At 44.7% G+C, this 13,089-nt stretch overlaps 1 protein-coding gene across 6 annotated transcripts in view; it reads left to right on the top strand.

Annotated features, from left to right (window-relative positions):
* Nucleotides 1-13,089, top strand: part of BRAF (B-Raf proto-oncogene, serine/threonine kinase) — a 1,024,017-nt gene that overhangs the window by 186,016 nt on the left and 824,912 nt on the right. For all 6 annotated transcript variants that reach the window (XM_033958817.1, XM_033958818.1, XM_033958821.1 and 3 more), the window contains one exon: nucleotides 3,306-3,409. In XM_033958817.1, the coding sequence (XP_033814708.1) occupies nucleotides 3,306-3,409 (104 nt within the window). The remainder of the gene's footprint in view (nucleotides 1-3,305; nucleotides 3,410-13,089) is intronic.

The following is a 13,089-nucleotide window of genomic DNA, read 5'->3' as shown; positions in this document are numbered from 1 at the left end:
CCATATTCTGAAGGATTTTCTTTTTGCTCTAATAGCTTCCTTCACCTCACTTTTCAACCACCTTCTTTCGGGATCTATTCTTTTTTAGTACAGACTGTATTGATGGTGGTGTCAGGCAACATAGCTCTCATGGTTGGTTTGTTTTTTTAGGTCCTTCAGCTGACTTGGGGGGGAGGGGGAGGGAGGGGGGAGAAGCAGTCAATGAGAGTAATTAGTGATAATTTTCAGTGATGTGACATTCTGTACTAATCTTCTACTCCATACAATATCCTAATTGTTCAAAATGAGATCATCAAGTTTGCAGACGACACAAAGCTATGCCGGGCAATCAGATCGCAGAAGGATAGCGAGGAACTCCAGAGTGACTTGTGTCAGTTAGATAAATGGGCGGAGAAATGGCAGATGAAGTTTAATGTGGAAAAGTGCAAAGTAATGCATTTAGGCAGTAAGAACAAGGAACACGAGTATAGAATGTCAGGTGCAACTCTGGGTAAGAGCGAACAAGAAAAGGACCTGGGTGTGCCGATAGATAGGACCCTGAAACCGTTGGCACAATGTGCGGCGGCGGCAAAAAAAGCAAATAGAATGTTAGGCATGATAAAGAAAGGAATCACGAGTAGATCGGAGAGAGTTATAATGGCGCTTTATAGGGCAATGGTCAGACAACACTTGGAATACTGTGTACAACATTGGTCTCCCAACCTAAAGAAGGATATAAAACTGCTGAAGAGGGTGCAGAGACGAGCAACGAAGCTAATAAATGGTATGGAGAACTTGGAATACGAGGAACGACTTAAGAGACTGGGACTGTTCTCCCTTGAGAAGAGGAGACTGCGAGGGGATATGATTGAGACTTTCAAAATACTGAAAGGAATCGACAAAATAGAGCAGGAAAAAAAATTTATTTACAATATCTAACGAGACACGGACAAGAGGACATGGACTGAAGCTAAGGGGGGACAAGTCCAGGACAAATATCAGGAAGTTCTGCTTCACGCAACAAGTGGTGGACACCTGGAATGCTCTTCCAGAGGTGGTTATTGCGGAATCCACCGTTCTAGGATTTAAAAGCAAATTAGATGCACATCTCCTTACGAGAGGCATAGAGGGATATGGGTGACTAAAATTACCCCAGGTGTACACCTGACTGGGCCTCCGCGTGTGCGGATCACCGGACTCGAGGGACCGTAGGTCTGATCTGGAGATGACAGTTCTATAGTTTATAGTTTGGATTTGGGGGTTTAGCTGTAGGAAAGTGGTTGGTTTGTCACCAATGACTATTATTTATGTCATAGCTTCCTATGTGTGACTGCCTATACAACATTCTAAAGATCTGTTCTTCCAGCATTCTTGCTTGATAGAACACATCCTCAGGAACCCTATTCCAGGCAAAGATCCACTTGCTTGATATTATGTCAAACATTTAGAATGTGACACCTTATCTTAAAGAAAAAAAAGTTATCAGTAGGCTATATGTGGTACTGACCTTCACAGCTAGGTGATGCATCTTATCTAGGACACCAGTTCCATCACAGCAGAGAGCTGTATCAGAGTTCAGTGTGTGTGAGTGTAGAAAGGAGTAGTCATGTGCATCAATGTATGATAAATAACCCTTTTGAATCAATCAGATAGCTAGGAGTATTTTCTTTGCATTTGATAGAGCTCTGGTTTTAGACCTACATGTACATATTGGCAACAAAGTCTGTAGCACTGCATTGAGGAAAGGCAGTGTACACATATGTGTCAGAGTCAATGTAGCAGGTTGTTGCTAGTCCAATGTGAATTGGCCACAATCTGGAGGCCATTCGCTGCTATCCAGCAGGCCCTAACTAGACAACATTCTGTAGGTAAATTCAAAGGTAAGGATGCTGATAGAAGAGAGCATCATTAAAGTCATTCACAGGGAATGTTTGATGTGGGTTCCTGCCTTCAGATCATTTCCACAAATGATGCATATTTATAAGGGCAAGACAGAGAGGTAAATTATAAAGTACTATTATAGGTCCTTCATACTTGCAAATGCTAGGGAAGGGCATATTGTATATACGCAAATATAAACTGAGATTTTGGGCCAAAAAAATGGGGGAAGGGGTCGGTTTACATTTGGGTCAGTGCTGACCTGCCCCCCTTCTGAACCTCTTACAGGCCTCTTCCAGACCTGCCATGAGACCTGGTGGTCAAGTGATGGCTGAGACAGGAAGAATCCCGCCTTTCTCTTCAGTGGCTGAGACAGGAAGAATCCCTCCTTCCTCCTGTCCCAGCCGATTGTAAGAATTTTTTGCCTCCCCGTGAACCTTTACTATCCCAAGTATTTTTTTAAGTGGAGTGGCTGAGTAACCTAGTAATGAAGAGTTACTGGGAACTAGGGAAGCCAAGGTACGAATCTGTGCTGCTCCTGTTGATCCTAGACAGTTCACTTAACCCTTCATTGCCTCAGAAACAAGCTTAAATTGTAAAATCTCTGGGGACAGGAAAATAACCCACTGTACCTTTGAGTGTAACTTGCCTTGAGATACTAATGAAAAAGGCATGAGCTAAATCCTAAAGTGCATCTCTTCCTTTTCCTTCTCATTTCTCTAAGGCAACATGAGTCTATGTAGTCAATGTTATGAGTGTGGTATATTGATGAATATTTTATGGCATAAGGGGTGTTAATGAGATAGGTGCTTACTATAGCATGTGTGTGATGTGAAAGGAATATGCTATTATTCGCCAGCAGCTTCAGTTTTTCTGTGCCTTTCTTAATCTGAGTGGACAGAGGGGAGAAGGAAGATCTTTCAGAATAAAGCTTTTGCCAACATTTCATAGCCTAGAACTTTTTCTACTAGAGAAAATTTGACCATATTTAGGAGGATTTATTATCTGATAAAACTGACCTAAGGCTCTTGGTTTTCAAGGTGATCTGAGATATTCACATTTTTTTTTCTGTGTGCCAGTTTGGTTACTTTCTGTCCTTTTTGGAGTTATTGTGCTCATTGATGAACAGGCAATCAGAATGAGAATGTTTTTTTTCAAAAAATTTTCTAGCATTCCATGTTTTGGAAACTAAAAAGTAACAGTTTTGTATGCCTGAAAATCAGCATAGAAAAAGGACCATGTAATGACTATACTACACTTTGTTCAGTCATTATAATTGGTCTAGATGGAATAGTTGTTGATAAATAGGAAAATAGTCTCCCACTAATGTAGAAGTCAATAACACTGAAAAAAAGTATGCCAGTTGAATTTTATAGAGCTTGTGTATGCTCCTGAACATTAAAAGATGCTTGTTTCCTAGATTTTTCATTATATTTGTACTATCACAGGTTCCAGGCAGATGTGGGGTAACTGTTCGCGATAGTTTGAAGAAAGCGTTGATGATGAGAGGCCTTATTCCAGAGTGCTGTGCAGTTTACAGAATCCAAGATGGGTATGGCATGTCTATAAGAAATTTTGAATTTTTGTGGAAAGAAATATTAACCAGATATCAACCTGTGGTGCTTAGAACTAATAGTGCTAAGGAAAGAAAAGAGAATGCCATGTTAATAAACTGTAATCACAAAGACTGAATTACTAATGGTTAAGGCCAAGGTAGTATGGGTAGAATGACTAATGTAAATATTTGTGTTCAGAGCTAGAGGAGAGGATGTTAGTAGGGTTAAATGGGGCAAAAATAAGCATTGATATACTTTGGGTCCAACTTCCTTTGACTTCTAAAATCAATTGGCGTTCATTTCCTTAGACATAAACCCTGCAAAATTAGTTATATAGTACTGATTCCTTATAGGAAGTGTCATAGAAACCACTGTGAACAGATGTGGATATCGGGTCAGTGTTTAGGTTTTAGAGTTTTGTCCTGTCTTTTTTTTTTTTTTTTTTCCTAGTTTTGCAGCTTATATATTACGTACAGGTATTTTCTCTGTCCCTACTGGGCTCTCAATCTAAGTTTTATATGTGCAGTAATGGTTAAATGACTTGCCCAGAGTCACACTGCAGCTCTTTGTGAATCAATTCTGGCTTCCTAAGTTCTCAGCCCACTACTATTCTATTCAAGGTCATCTGATATATCTGCGACCTTTTACTCTGTCAATCACAACTTTCTCTTAAACAAAGTGAAATAGGTATTGAGGGAGCAGCACTCAATTGGTTCAGTGATTTCCTGCAGTACAAGAATTATCTCGTCTGGAAAACTAATATAGTCTCCAAAAGCTGGCAAGCTTTCTGCGGTGTTCCCCAAGAATCGCCTCTCTCTTCAATTCTGTTCATCCTATTTGAGTTCCTTGGGCCATATCAGCTTCAACGACAATGAATGTCTTCTGCCTTATGCAGGCGACATACTCCTTCTCATCCCTATCAATTGCAGCTCCAGTGATACCCCCAATGGCATTGACAAGATACAGGCCTGGGCCACACTCAGTAAGCTCAAATTTAACACCGAGTCTTATGGTTTCACAACTCCTTGTAATCAGCCCCCACTACCATTACCCTGCCCCCAGGAGCAATGCTGGACATTAACAACACCTCCCAAATTCTTGAAGTCATACTTGACTCCACTCTCTCCTGTGAACCCCAAGTCTACAACTTAAGAACAAAAACCCCTATTGCAGCCCACTCCTTCCCTTTGTATAGACACCAAGACTTTCCCCTCTAGGTGAGAATAGACAGTCATATTGCCCATTAACCTCCCTCATTAGCATCTCTGCCTCAGCCTGGGTGAAATTTGGTTTTCGACTGAGAGATTGGTTCACTCTCTGGAGCTTTTTTGGAGGCATATTAATAAAAATCTTGGAACTTTCGAAAATGAGGGTTTGGATGTATATATAGACAATGTTAGACGTCCTGGACACGGTCAACTGGACACCCATGTAATGTATGTCCAAGTCTTCCGTTATTGGTTGTTTTGTGGGACGTCTAACGGAAATCCCGCCACTAGACACCATTTTCGAATGTTAACGTTTGCTGTACATTTAGAAATGATGACGCCACCCGAAGCATTCTTTGTTTTTACAGGGTTAATGTCTGATCCTGCCGATGCCCTCAGCTTGCTGGACCCTCCTGCTGCACCTGGATTCAGATAAGCTACCACTCTTCCTGTTCAGACTAATCCACCCCTGCTCTTGCAGTTCCCTCCTAATATGTGTATCTGTGATGTCTTGCAGATACTATAGCTACTGACTGGACTCCAAATAACTACAGCCACTGACATCAAAGGAAGTGGTGGACCTGTATCATGTGACCCCCCCCCCCCTTTAGCCTTTTCTTCCCTCAAGGTCTGTCTTGTCGCCCATCCCATATACCTCCCTTCCTTCTTCCTCTCTTTCTATGTGTGCCAAGATCCCTTCCTGCAGTTCTTTCCTCCACTGCTTTAATCTTTCCTGGGCATTTCATGCATGCCTTCCTTTGCCATCCCCTTGGTCCTGGACCCATGCATAACGTGACCATTTATTTTTTTCATCAAAAGGGGACATCTATTAATTGTCAGTGCCACCCCCAATCCTACCCTAGCCCCACCCCAACCCCAATTTCTTAATGGTAACCATAAAATTTAAAAAACTACAAAGCATACTATAGGCAGAGAAAACATTAATTATCATTTATATTTGGGGGGTTTTCAAAGATGTCAAGGCAAATGACTTTAAAATACGCAATGTCACCTCAGTAACTATAGAAAAATAGACAAATATAGTGCAAAATATAGACAGCAGATATAAATTCTCAAAACTGACACGTTTTGATCACTAAATTGAAAATAAAATCATTTTTCCTACCTTTGCTGTCTGGTGATGAGTCTCTGGTTGCGTTTCCTTCTGTCTGTGTATCCTTTCTTTCATTTCTTTCTTTTTGCACTCAGGCCCAACAATTGTCCCTTTCTATTCCCTCCCTCCTTCTTTCCCATGTCCTTAATAATAATAATAATAATTTTATTCTTCTATACCGCCACAATCTTGTCACGACTTCTAGGCGGATTACATTCCTTTACGGTCCTTAGTGGCCCCAGTGTTTCCTTCCCATGTCCTTAGTGCCCCCAGTGCCTCTGTCCTGTGTCCTTAGTGCCCCCAGTGCCTCTGTCCTGTGTCCTTAGTGCCCCCAGTGCCTCTATCCTGTGTCCTTAGTGCCTCCAGTGCCTCTGTCTTGTATTCTTAGTGTCCCAAGTGCCTCCTTCCTATGTCCATAGTGCTCCCCAGTGCCTCCGTCCTGTGTCTTAGTGCCCCCAGTGCCTCTGTCCTGTGTCCTTAGTGCCCCCCAGTGCCTCTGTCCTGTGTCCTTAGTGCCCCCAGTGCCTCCATCCCGTATCTTTAGTGCCCCCAGTGCCTCCTTCCCGTGTCCTTAGTGCCCCCAGTGCCGCTGTCCTGTGTCCTTAGTGCCCCCAGTGTCTCCTTCCCGTGTCCTTAGTGCCCCCAGTGCCTCCCTCCCGTGTCCTTAGTGCCCCCAGTGCCTCCCTCCCGTATCCTTAGTGCCCCCAGTGCCGCCGTCCCGTGTCCTTAGTGCCCCCAGTGCCTCCGTCCCGTGTCCTTAGTGCTCCCCAGTGCCTCCTTCCCATGTCTTTAGTGCTCCCCAGTGCCTCCTTCCTGTGTCTTTAGTGCCCCCAGTCCTATGTCTGCGAGGGGATCTGATCGAGACTTTCAAAATACTGAAAGGATTCGACAAAATGGAGCAGGGAAAGCAGATATTTACAATGTCCAGTGTGACACAGACAAGAGAACATAGACTGAAGCTGAGGGGGGACAGGTCCAGGACAAATATCGGGAAGTTCTGTTTCATGCAGCGAGTGGTGGACACCTGGAATGCTCTCCCAGAGGAAGTAATTGCAGAATCCACCATTCTAGGATTTAAGTGTAAACTAGATAAACATCTCCTTAAGAGTGGCATAGAGTGATTCAGGTAAGGGTAAATTAGATGCACATCTCCCTTGAGAAGCATACAGTGATATGGGGACTAAAACTATGCCAGGGTACACCTGGCGGGGCCTCTGCGTGTGCGGATCACCGGACTTGATGGACCCAGGGTCTAATCCGGAGATGGCAATTATTATGTTCTCACTGCCTTCCACACTTTGTCCCACCCCCACCCCCGAAGCCAGCTTGCCTGCCTGTCTACCTCTCTCCCTCCCTCCCTGGCCAAAGCCAGCCTGCTTGCCTGCCTACTTCCTTCCCTCCCTGCCGTGTCAAAAAAAAAAAAAAAAGCCTTCCTCCTTCCTTTCCCCCCGGTCTGCTGCTATCTTACCTCCCTGCTTCTGCTGCTAAAGCCAACACCCTCATGGTCTCTCTTGTGGACCCTCCCTATGTTTCCTCCTTCCCCTCCATGCATCCTAGGCCACTCCACCACCCCTTCCTACCACTTTTATCTGTCCTGGAGCAGTACAGTTGCATATCTTCCCACCTTTGTGTTTCCTGCTCCTTTCCAGTTCCACTCTTCCTGCTTCTATCCTGGGGCTCCATTCCCCACCTCTGTTGTGTGAGCCCTACCTATTCTTATGTGTGTCCTGGGAGCCTCCTGTACCTCCTTCTTTGCCCTTGTGTGGTCCTGGGCCTGCTCCTTATCCCTTGGTGTGCCACTGGCTCTCCAGTAGCAGAGCTGGTGTCTCTCCCTACATTCAACATGGGAGGAGGGGCTGCTGCCCCTCCAGATCACATAGCTTCATCTTGCAGTCCCGTATGCTGCCCTCTGCATTTCCTTGTGATTCCTGCTAGCTGTGGTAGCCAAACACATGTCTATAATATACCCTGCCCTCTCCCTCATGTTTCACTAGACCTTTGTCTCCAACCCCTCCCACTCCATTTGCCCCCTTCAGATGCACATGACACCATTGAGAGATCTGTTAGTATGCCCTGTTACCTATGAGCTTAAATGTTTCCTATCTGTAGTGCAAAATTAAAGGTGAAAGCAGTATCTTTTTGCATTACATGAGATGTGCATTCACATTAGTCACAGTTGTCTTAAATCTTGGACACTGTTGTATATTTGTACCAAACTTACAGCTATTGTAAACCAGTGTTTTAAAACATTACCTGATTATGTTTCAATTATACTTTGATACCACATCAGTGAAATGACACGAGTAGAAAAAAAAATCAAACTCAAAGGTTTATGTGAAAACTCAAAAATGTGAACTTTTATTTTACTCTTTTGGATGCACAGGGGAGGGGCCTGAGGCACTGATTGGCCCAGAGTGTTTAAGACCCCAACCTTAGGAGGGGGCCTTAAACACCCTGGGCCAATCAGAGCCTCAGTACCTCCCCTGTGCATCAGCAAGGGTCCTAGGGCTCTGAATGGCCTGGATACCCCATAGGTGGGGCCTTAGGCACCTGGGCCAATCAGAGCCTCAGGCCCCTCCCCGGTGCATCCCAAGATGTACCGGGGAGGGGAGTACACAGTTTAGACGACACAGTAGCATCTGTTCAGGTAAGGGGGAGGGGTGCAACAGAGACAGGAGTCACTACTAGTCAGGGCGGGTAGCTTAGTGCAGCAGGAAAGAGTGAGCATCTCTCCTGCTGCTGGGGGGGGGAGGGTGTGTGTATTCCGGTTAGGTCGGGCAGGATTTTTTTTAGTGCAGCAGGAAAAAATGGGCCTCTCTCCTGCTGGTGGGGGGGGGGGGGGGGGTTGCGGCCAAGATTAGAGAACGACATGGGGAAAAAAATCTGTCACCGTCACCGCCCTTTCCCTGCCGTCCCCTTCACCGCCCCGTCCCCTCAGCATCCATACAAGCCTCAGTACTGCAATATTTAGCTTATTCCTTCCTTAGAAATCAAAGTTCTGGCTGCTGAACTAAAGAAAAATGTTCAGCTGGCAGGGCTTTGTTTATAAATTTTTATCAACACAACTAATATACTACTTTATCCTTAAGCAAAAAAAAAAAAATTTTTTCTACCTTTGTCTGGTTTCTACTTTCCTCATCTTCTCATTCAATTCCTTCCATCCACTGTCTCTCTTCTCTCTGCATCTTCCATTTGCACTGTTACTGTGCCTCTCCCTTCCCCCCCAAATTGGTCTGGCACCCATCTTCTTCCCTCCGCTCCCCCCATAGTCTGGCATCTCTGTCTTCTTCTCTGCTGGCATCTTCTCCCCACTCTCTGTTACCCATTTCCCTTTAGCGTCTTCTCCCCACTCTTTGTTTCCCATGCCCCTTCAGCGTCTGGTCCTCTCCACCCCACCTTTCCTCCCTTTCTCCCTCCCTGCCCCTTATCTTCGTGGTGCTTTCACCCCCCCTGAAGTGAGAAAACCTCTTAGCACCTGCCCCCTCTTCCCGGACAACAGGCCCCGGTCCGATAGGCAGAAGGAGTGTTTCCTACTTGCAGCTCAGTGAGCGCACAACTGTGCCAACAAACCTCACTGACCCTTACCTTCGGCCGGTGATTTCTAAATTGCTTTCCTACTAACGCTCCGGCTGCTCTGTTGGAAAGCAATTTAGAAACCTCAGGCCAAAGGTAAGGGGCAAGGAGGGAGAAGGGAGATATTTGGACTGGGTGGTGGCGGTGGCAGCAGCGATCAGTAAAGAGGGAGGGAGGGAGCACGATAGCTGACCACATCCCTTAACTGCGGGGACAAGGCCATTCACCGCTCCACGGGGTGTGAATGGCCTTGTCACCGTAGCCACAGTGAACACAGTTTTTCCCCCACTGTTTTGGCGGGTTACCTGTGGCTAGCCGTGGCTAACAGCCACTGTGCCATTCTCTAGCTAGGATGTTAGGAAAGGGGTGTGAAGCAGCAGAGAGAATGGCATCTCTCCCGCTGCATCACAACACAGATGGGTTTTCTAGTAGTCTCTAACACAGACTGGCACCCCTGGACCAGTCACTTTTTTTAGTCGCCAAAAGCCAATGCTGCTTTTTGAAAATGGGTCTGCATTTTTAAAACATCCACCAGATGGCTCATTTCAATGTTGAAGAGCCCATTTGCATGTCAGTGTCAGAGACTGCTAGAAACCTCGCTAAAGACGGAGATAATCTGGTTTGATAATCCACCGCTAAACTGCATACAGGCTAAACCACCGGAAAACAGTTTAGCGACTGTGTTGAACTTTTGAGAATCTTGCCCTGAGTGTGTAACATGCATGTTCTTTGTGGATATCAGGAAAACCTGACTGGTTGTGGGATCTGTAGGACAGGGTTATGAAGCCCTGCAATATTGCTTCCTTATGGGATATTTGATTAGATGTAGGATATGAGGAACAAAATATTTTTATTTGGTTTTCTGTTTAATTCAGTTTTACAAATGGTTTACATAAAAATATATTCTAAAGAAGAGACTAGAACAGCTTTTACTGGGTACAGTAAGTGAAAAAATTATCTTAATTCATTAATCAAGGTACTCCTATTTTTTTGTGATTTTCCTGGGAACAGCATTGTACAAAGACATATTTGGGGACCTGATCCTTGTCTGCTGATGTCATGGGACAGCTTTGGGGTGGGGGAACGGACCTCCCCAGGTGCCATCTTGGTGAGGGGCACCAGCACCTTTCCACCCTCCCCCCATGCCATATGCCCTCCCTTCCATGCCCCCATGCCTCTTTAAAATATTACCAGTGTTAGCAACTACTCTGCCCTGCTGCTTGTGCTGGCCTGGATTCCTCTGAAATCACTTCCGGATTGCGGGGCCAGGAAATGAGGTCAGAGAGAGAGAGAGCCAATGCCATCGTGAGCAGCAGGTTGGAGAAGCTGCTTGCACTGGTGAAGATTTAAAGAGGTACAGGGGTGGAAAGAGAGGGCGTGAGTGTAGCGTGGGGCCGCACAAGGAGCAGGGGTGCCTCCTACCCTCGCTATGCCACTGTGGGGGGATGATTCCTCTGCAAAAGTGTTGACAACAAGTGAGCGATTTGAGAGGTGTTTTTGAAGTCTTATGTTAAGGTATCCTCCTTCACTACCATATGTATTCTAATGTACACTGATCTAGATCCACTCTGTTAATTGAAGATGGAAATAACTATGTTAACTTAAAATGACCAAATTGTATGCTACACTTGACTCTGTATATCTAACATTACTGTACAAATGTAAATTCATAATTTGTATGTCTATGCATTATGTATGTCAACCATGTTACTCATTCTGAGCTCGTTGGGTATGATGGGATATAAACTAACCAAATAAATAAATACCAGTTGGGGATGTGGCGTTAGGTCGCATTTAGGCAATTTCTTCTAAAGAATTCTCTGTGACTAGGCTTTGTCATGCCCAGAAATATTCTGACTTTCACATTACAGAACAAATCAAAACTTGTCTATAATAATCTTAAAAAAACAATCCAACTTCTTTTTTCAGTTGAAAGTTTAGTGTTACGTGATAGATCTATTGAACAATAAAAGTGGCTGGAATGGGAATGTTATTGCAAGAGCTTTCTTTGAATCCCATAATATTCAAAACCTCGATAGCATCCAGCTTCTCTACCTTTTTCCTCCTTTTTTAAGGGGTAGTAAGTAATAGGCCTTAAATATCGCTGAAGAGTTTTCCTTTTAGGCGGCAAAATAAACATTGTGTTCAGTTATCTTTCAATCAAACCATAGTGACCGATTAAAAAAAATAATAATTCAAAAGGGCCCTGCTGGCACACTGCAGTGTGAATCAAGGAAGCACAAGCACATAAGTAGGGCAGGGCTAATTTCTCTCAGTTCAGAAGACGTGCTGTGATAGAACTTCCAGATAAAGAATGACATGGGAACAAATTTGTCCCCATCACATCTCTGAGTTTTGTTGCTGTCCCTGCCTTTGCCCCATTCCTGTAAGCTCTGCCTTAACCACTCAAGCCTCGAACACTTATGATTCAAAGTGTTTGAGACTTGTGTAGATGAGGACAGAGCTTGCAGGAATGAGACATGGACAGGAAAAGAACTCTCTGGGATAAGAACATAAGACTTGCCTCTGTCGCGTCAGACCGGAGGTCCATCGTGCCCGGCAGTCCGCTCACGCGGCGGCCCCTCAGGTCCAGGACCTGATAGTGCTCCTACCCTAAAACTCACATACGCTTTTCGCTTTTGTCCTGTAGAGTAACCTTCTATCTATACCCTGCAATCCCCTTCGCTTCCAGGAAGTCATCCAGTCCCTTTTTGAAACCCAGTATTGTACTCTGTCCTATTACCTCCTTTGGAAATATGTTCCAGGTGTCCACCACCCTCTGAGTGAAGAAAAACTTCCTTGCATTCGTTTTGAATCCGTCCCCTCTCAGTTTTTCCGAGTGACCTCTTGTTTTTGTTGTCCCTGCTAGTCTGAAGAATCTGTCCCTCTCCACCCTCTCTATGCCTCTCATGATTTTATATGTCTGTATCATGTCTCCTCTCAGTCTCCGCTTTTCCAGGTTAAAGAGCCCCAGTTTGTCTAACCTTTCGGCATATGAAAGGTTCTCCATTCCTTTCATCCTAGTTGCTCTCCTCTGAACCCTCTCAAGTATCGCCATGTCCTTCTTAAGGTACGGTGACCAGTATTGGACACAGTATTCCAGATGTGGTCGCACCATTGCTCGATACAATGGCAGGATAACTTCCTTCATTCTGGTAGTGATACCTTTTTTGATAATGCCCAGCATTCTGTTCGCTTTCTTTGAGGGATGGGATAGGAAAATGAGTTCTCGTGGGGATGTGGAAAAAATTGTCCCTGTGTCATTCTCTACTTCCAGAGTGGGACAAATCTTCCCTGGTAAGAATTTGCTGGGAGAAATTGCTTTTAAACTTGGGAAAAGGTACTTAGAGTTGAACATTTATTTTCATATGATTGGAACATGGATAGAAGCATGAAACATGATGGCAGATAAAGGATAAATGGCTCATCTAGTCTGCCCATCCGCAGCAACCATTATCTCTTTCTCTCGCTGAGAGATCCCACGTGCCTATCCCAGGCCCTCTTGAATTCAGACACAGTCTCTGTCTCCACCACCTTTTCCAGGAGACGGTTCCACGCATCTACCACTCTTTCTGTAAAAAAATATTTCCTTAGATTACTCCAGAGCATACTCCAGGGCAGGGGTGTGAAAGTCCCTCCTCGAGGGCTGCAATCCAGTCGGATTTTCAGGATTTCCCCAATGAATATGCATGAGAGCTATTAGCATACAATGAAAGCAGTACATGCAAATAGATCTCATGCATATTCATTGGGGAAATCCTGAAAACCTGACTGGATTGCG

This window comes from Geotrypetes seraphini, chromosome 9 (assembly GCF_902459505.1).
Source record: "Geotrypetes seraphini chromosome 9, aGeoSer1.1, whole genome shotgun sequence".
NCBI classification, from domain to species: domain Eukaryota; kingdom Metazoa; phylum Chordata; class Amphibia; order Gymnophiona; family Dermophiidae; genus Geotrypetes; species Geotrypetes seraphini.
The sequence above is the reverse complement of the archived record's forward strand: the minus strand, read 5'-3'. Positions and strand labels throughout refer to the sequence as shown.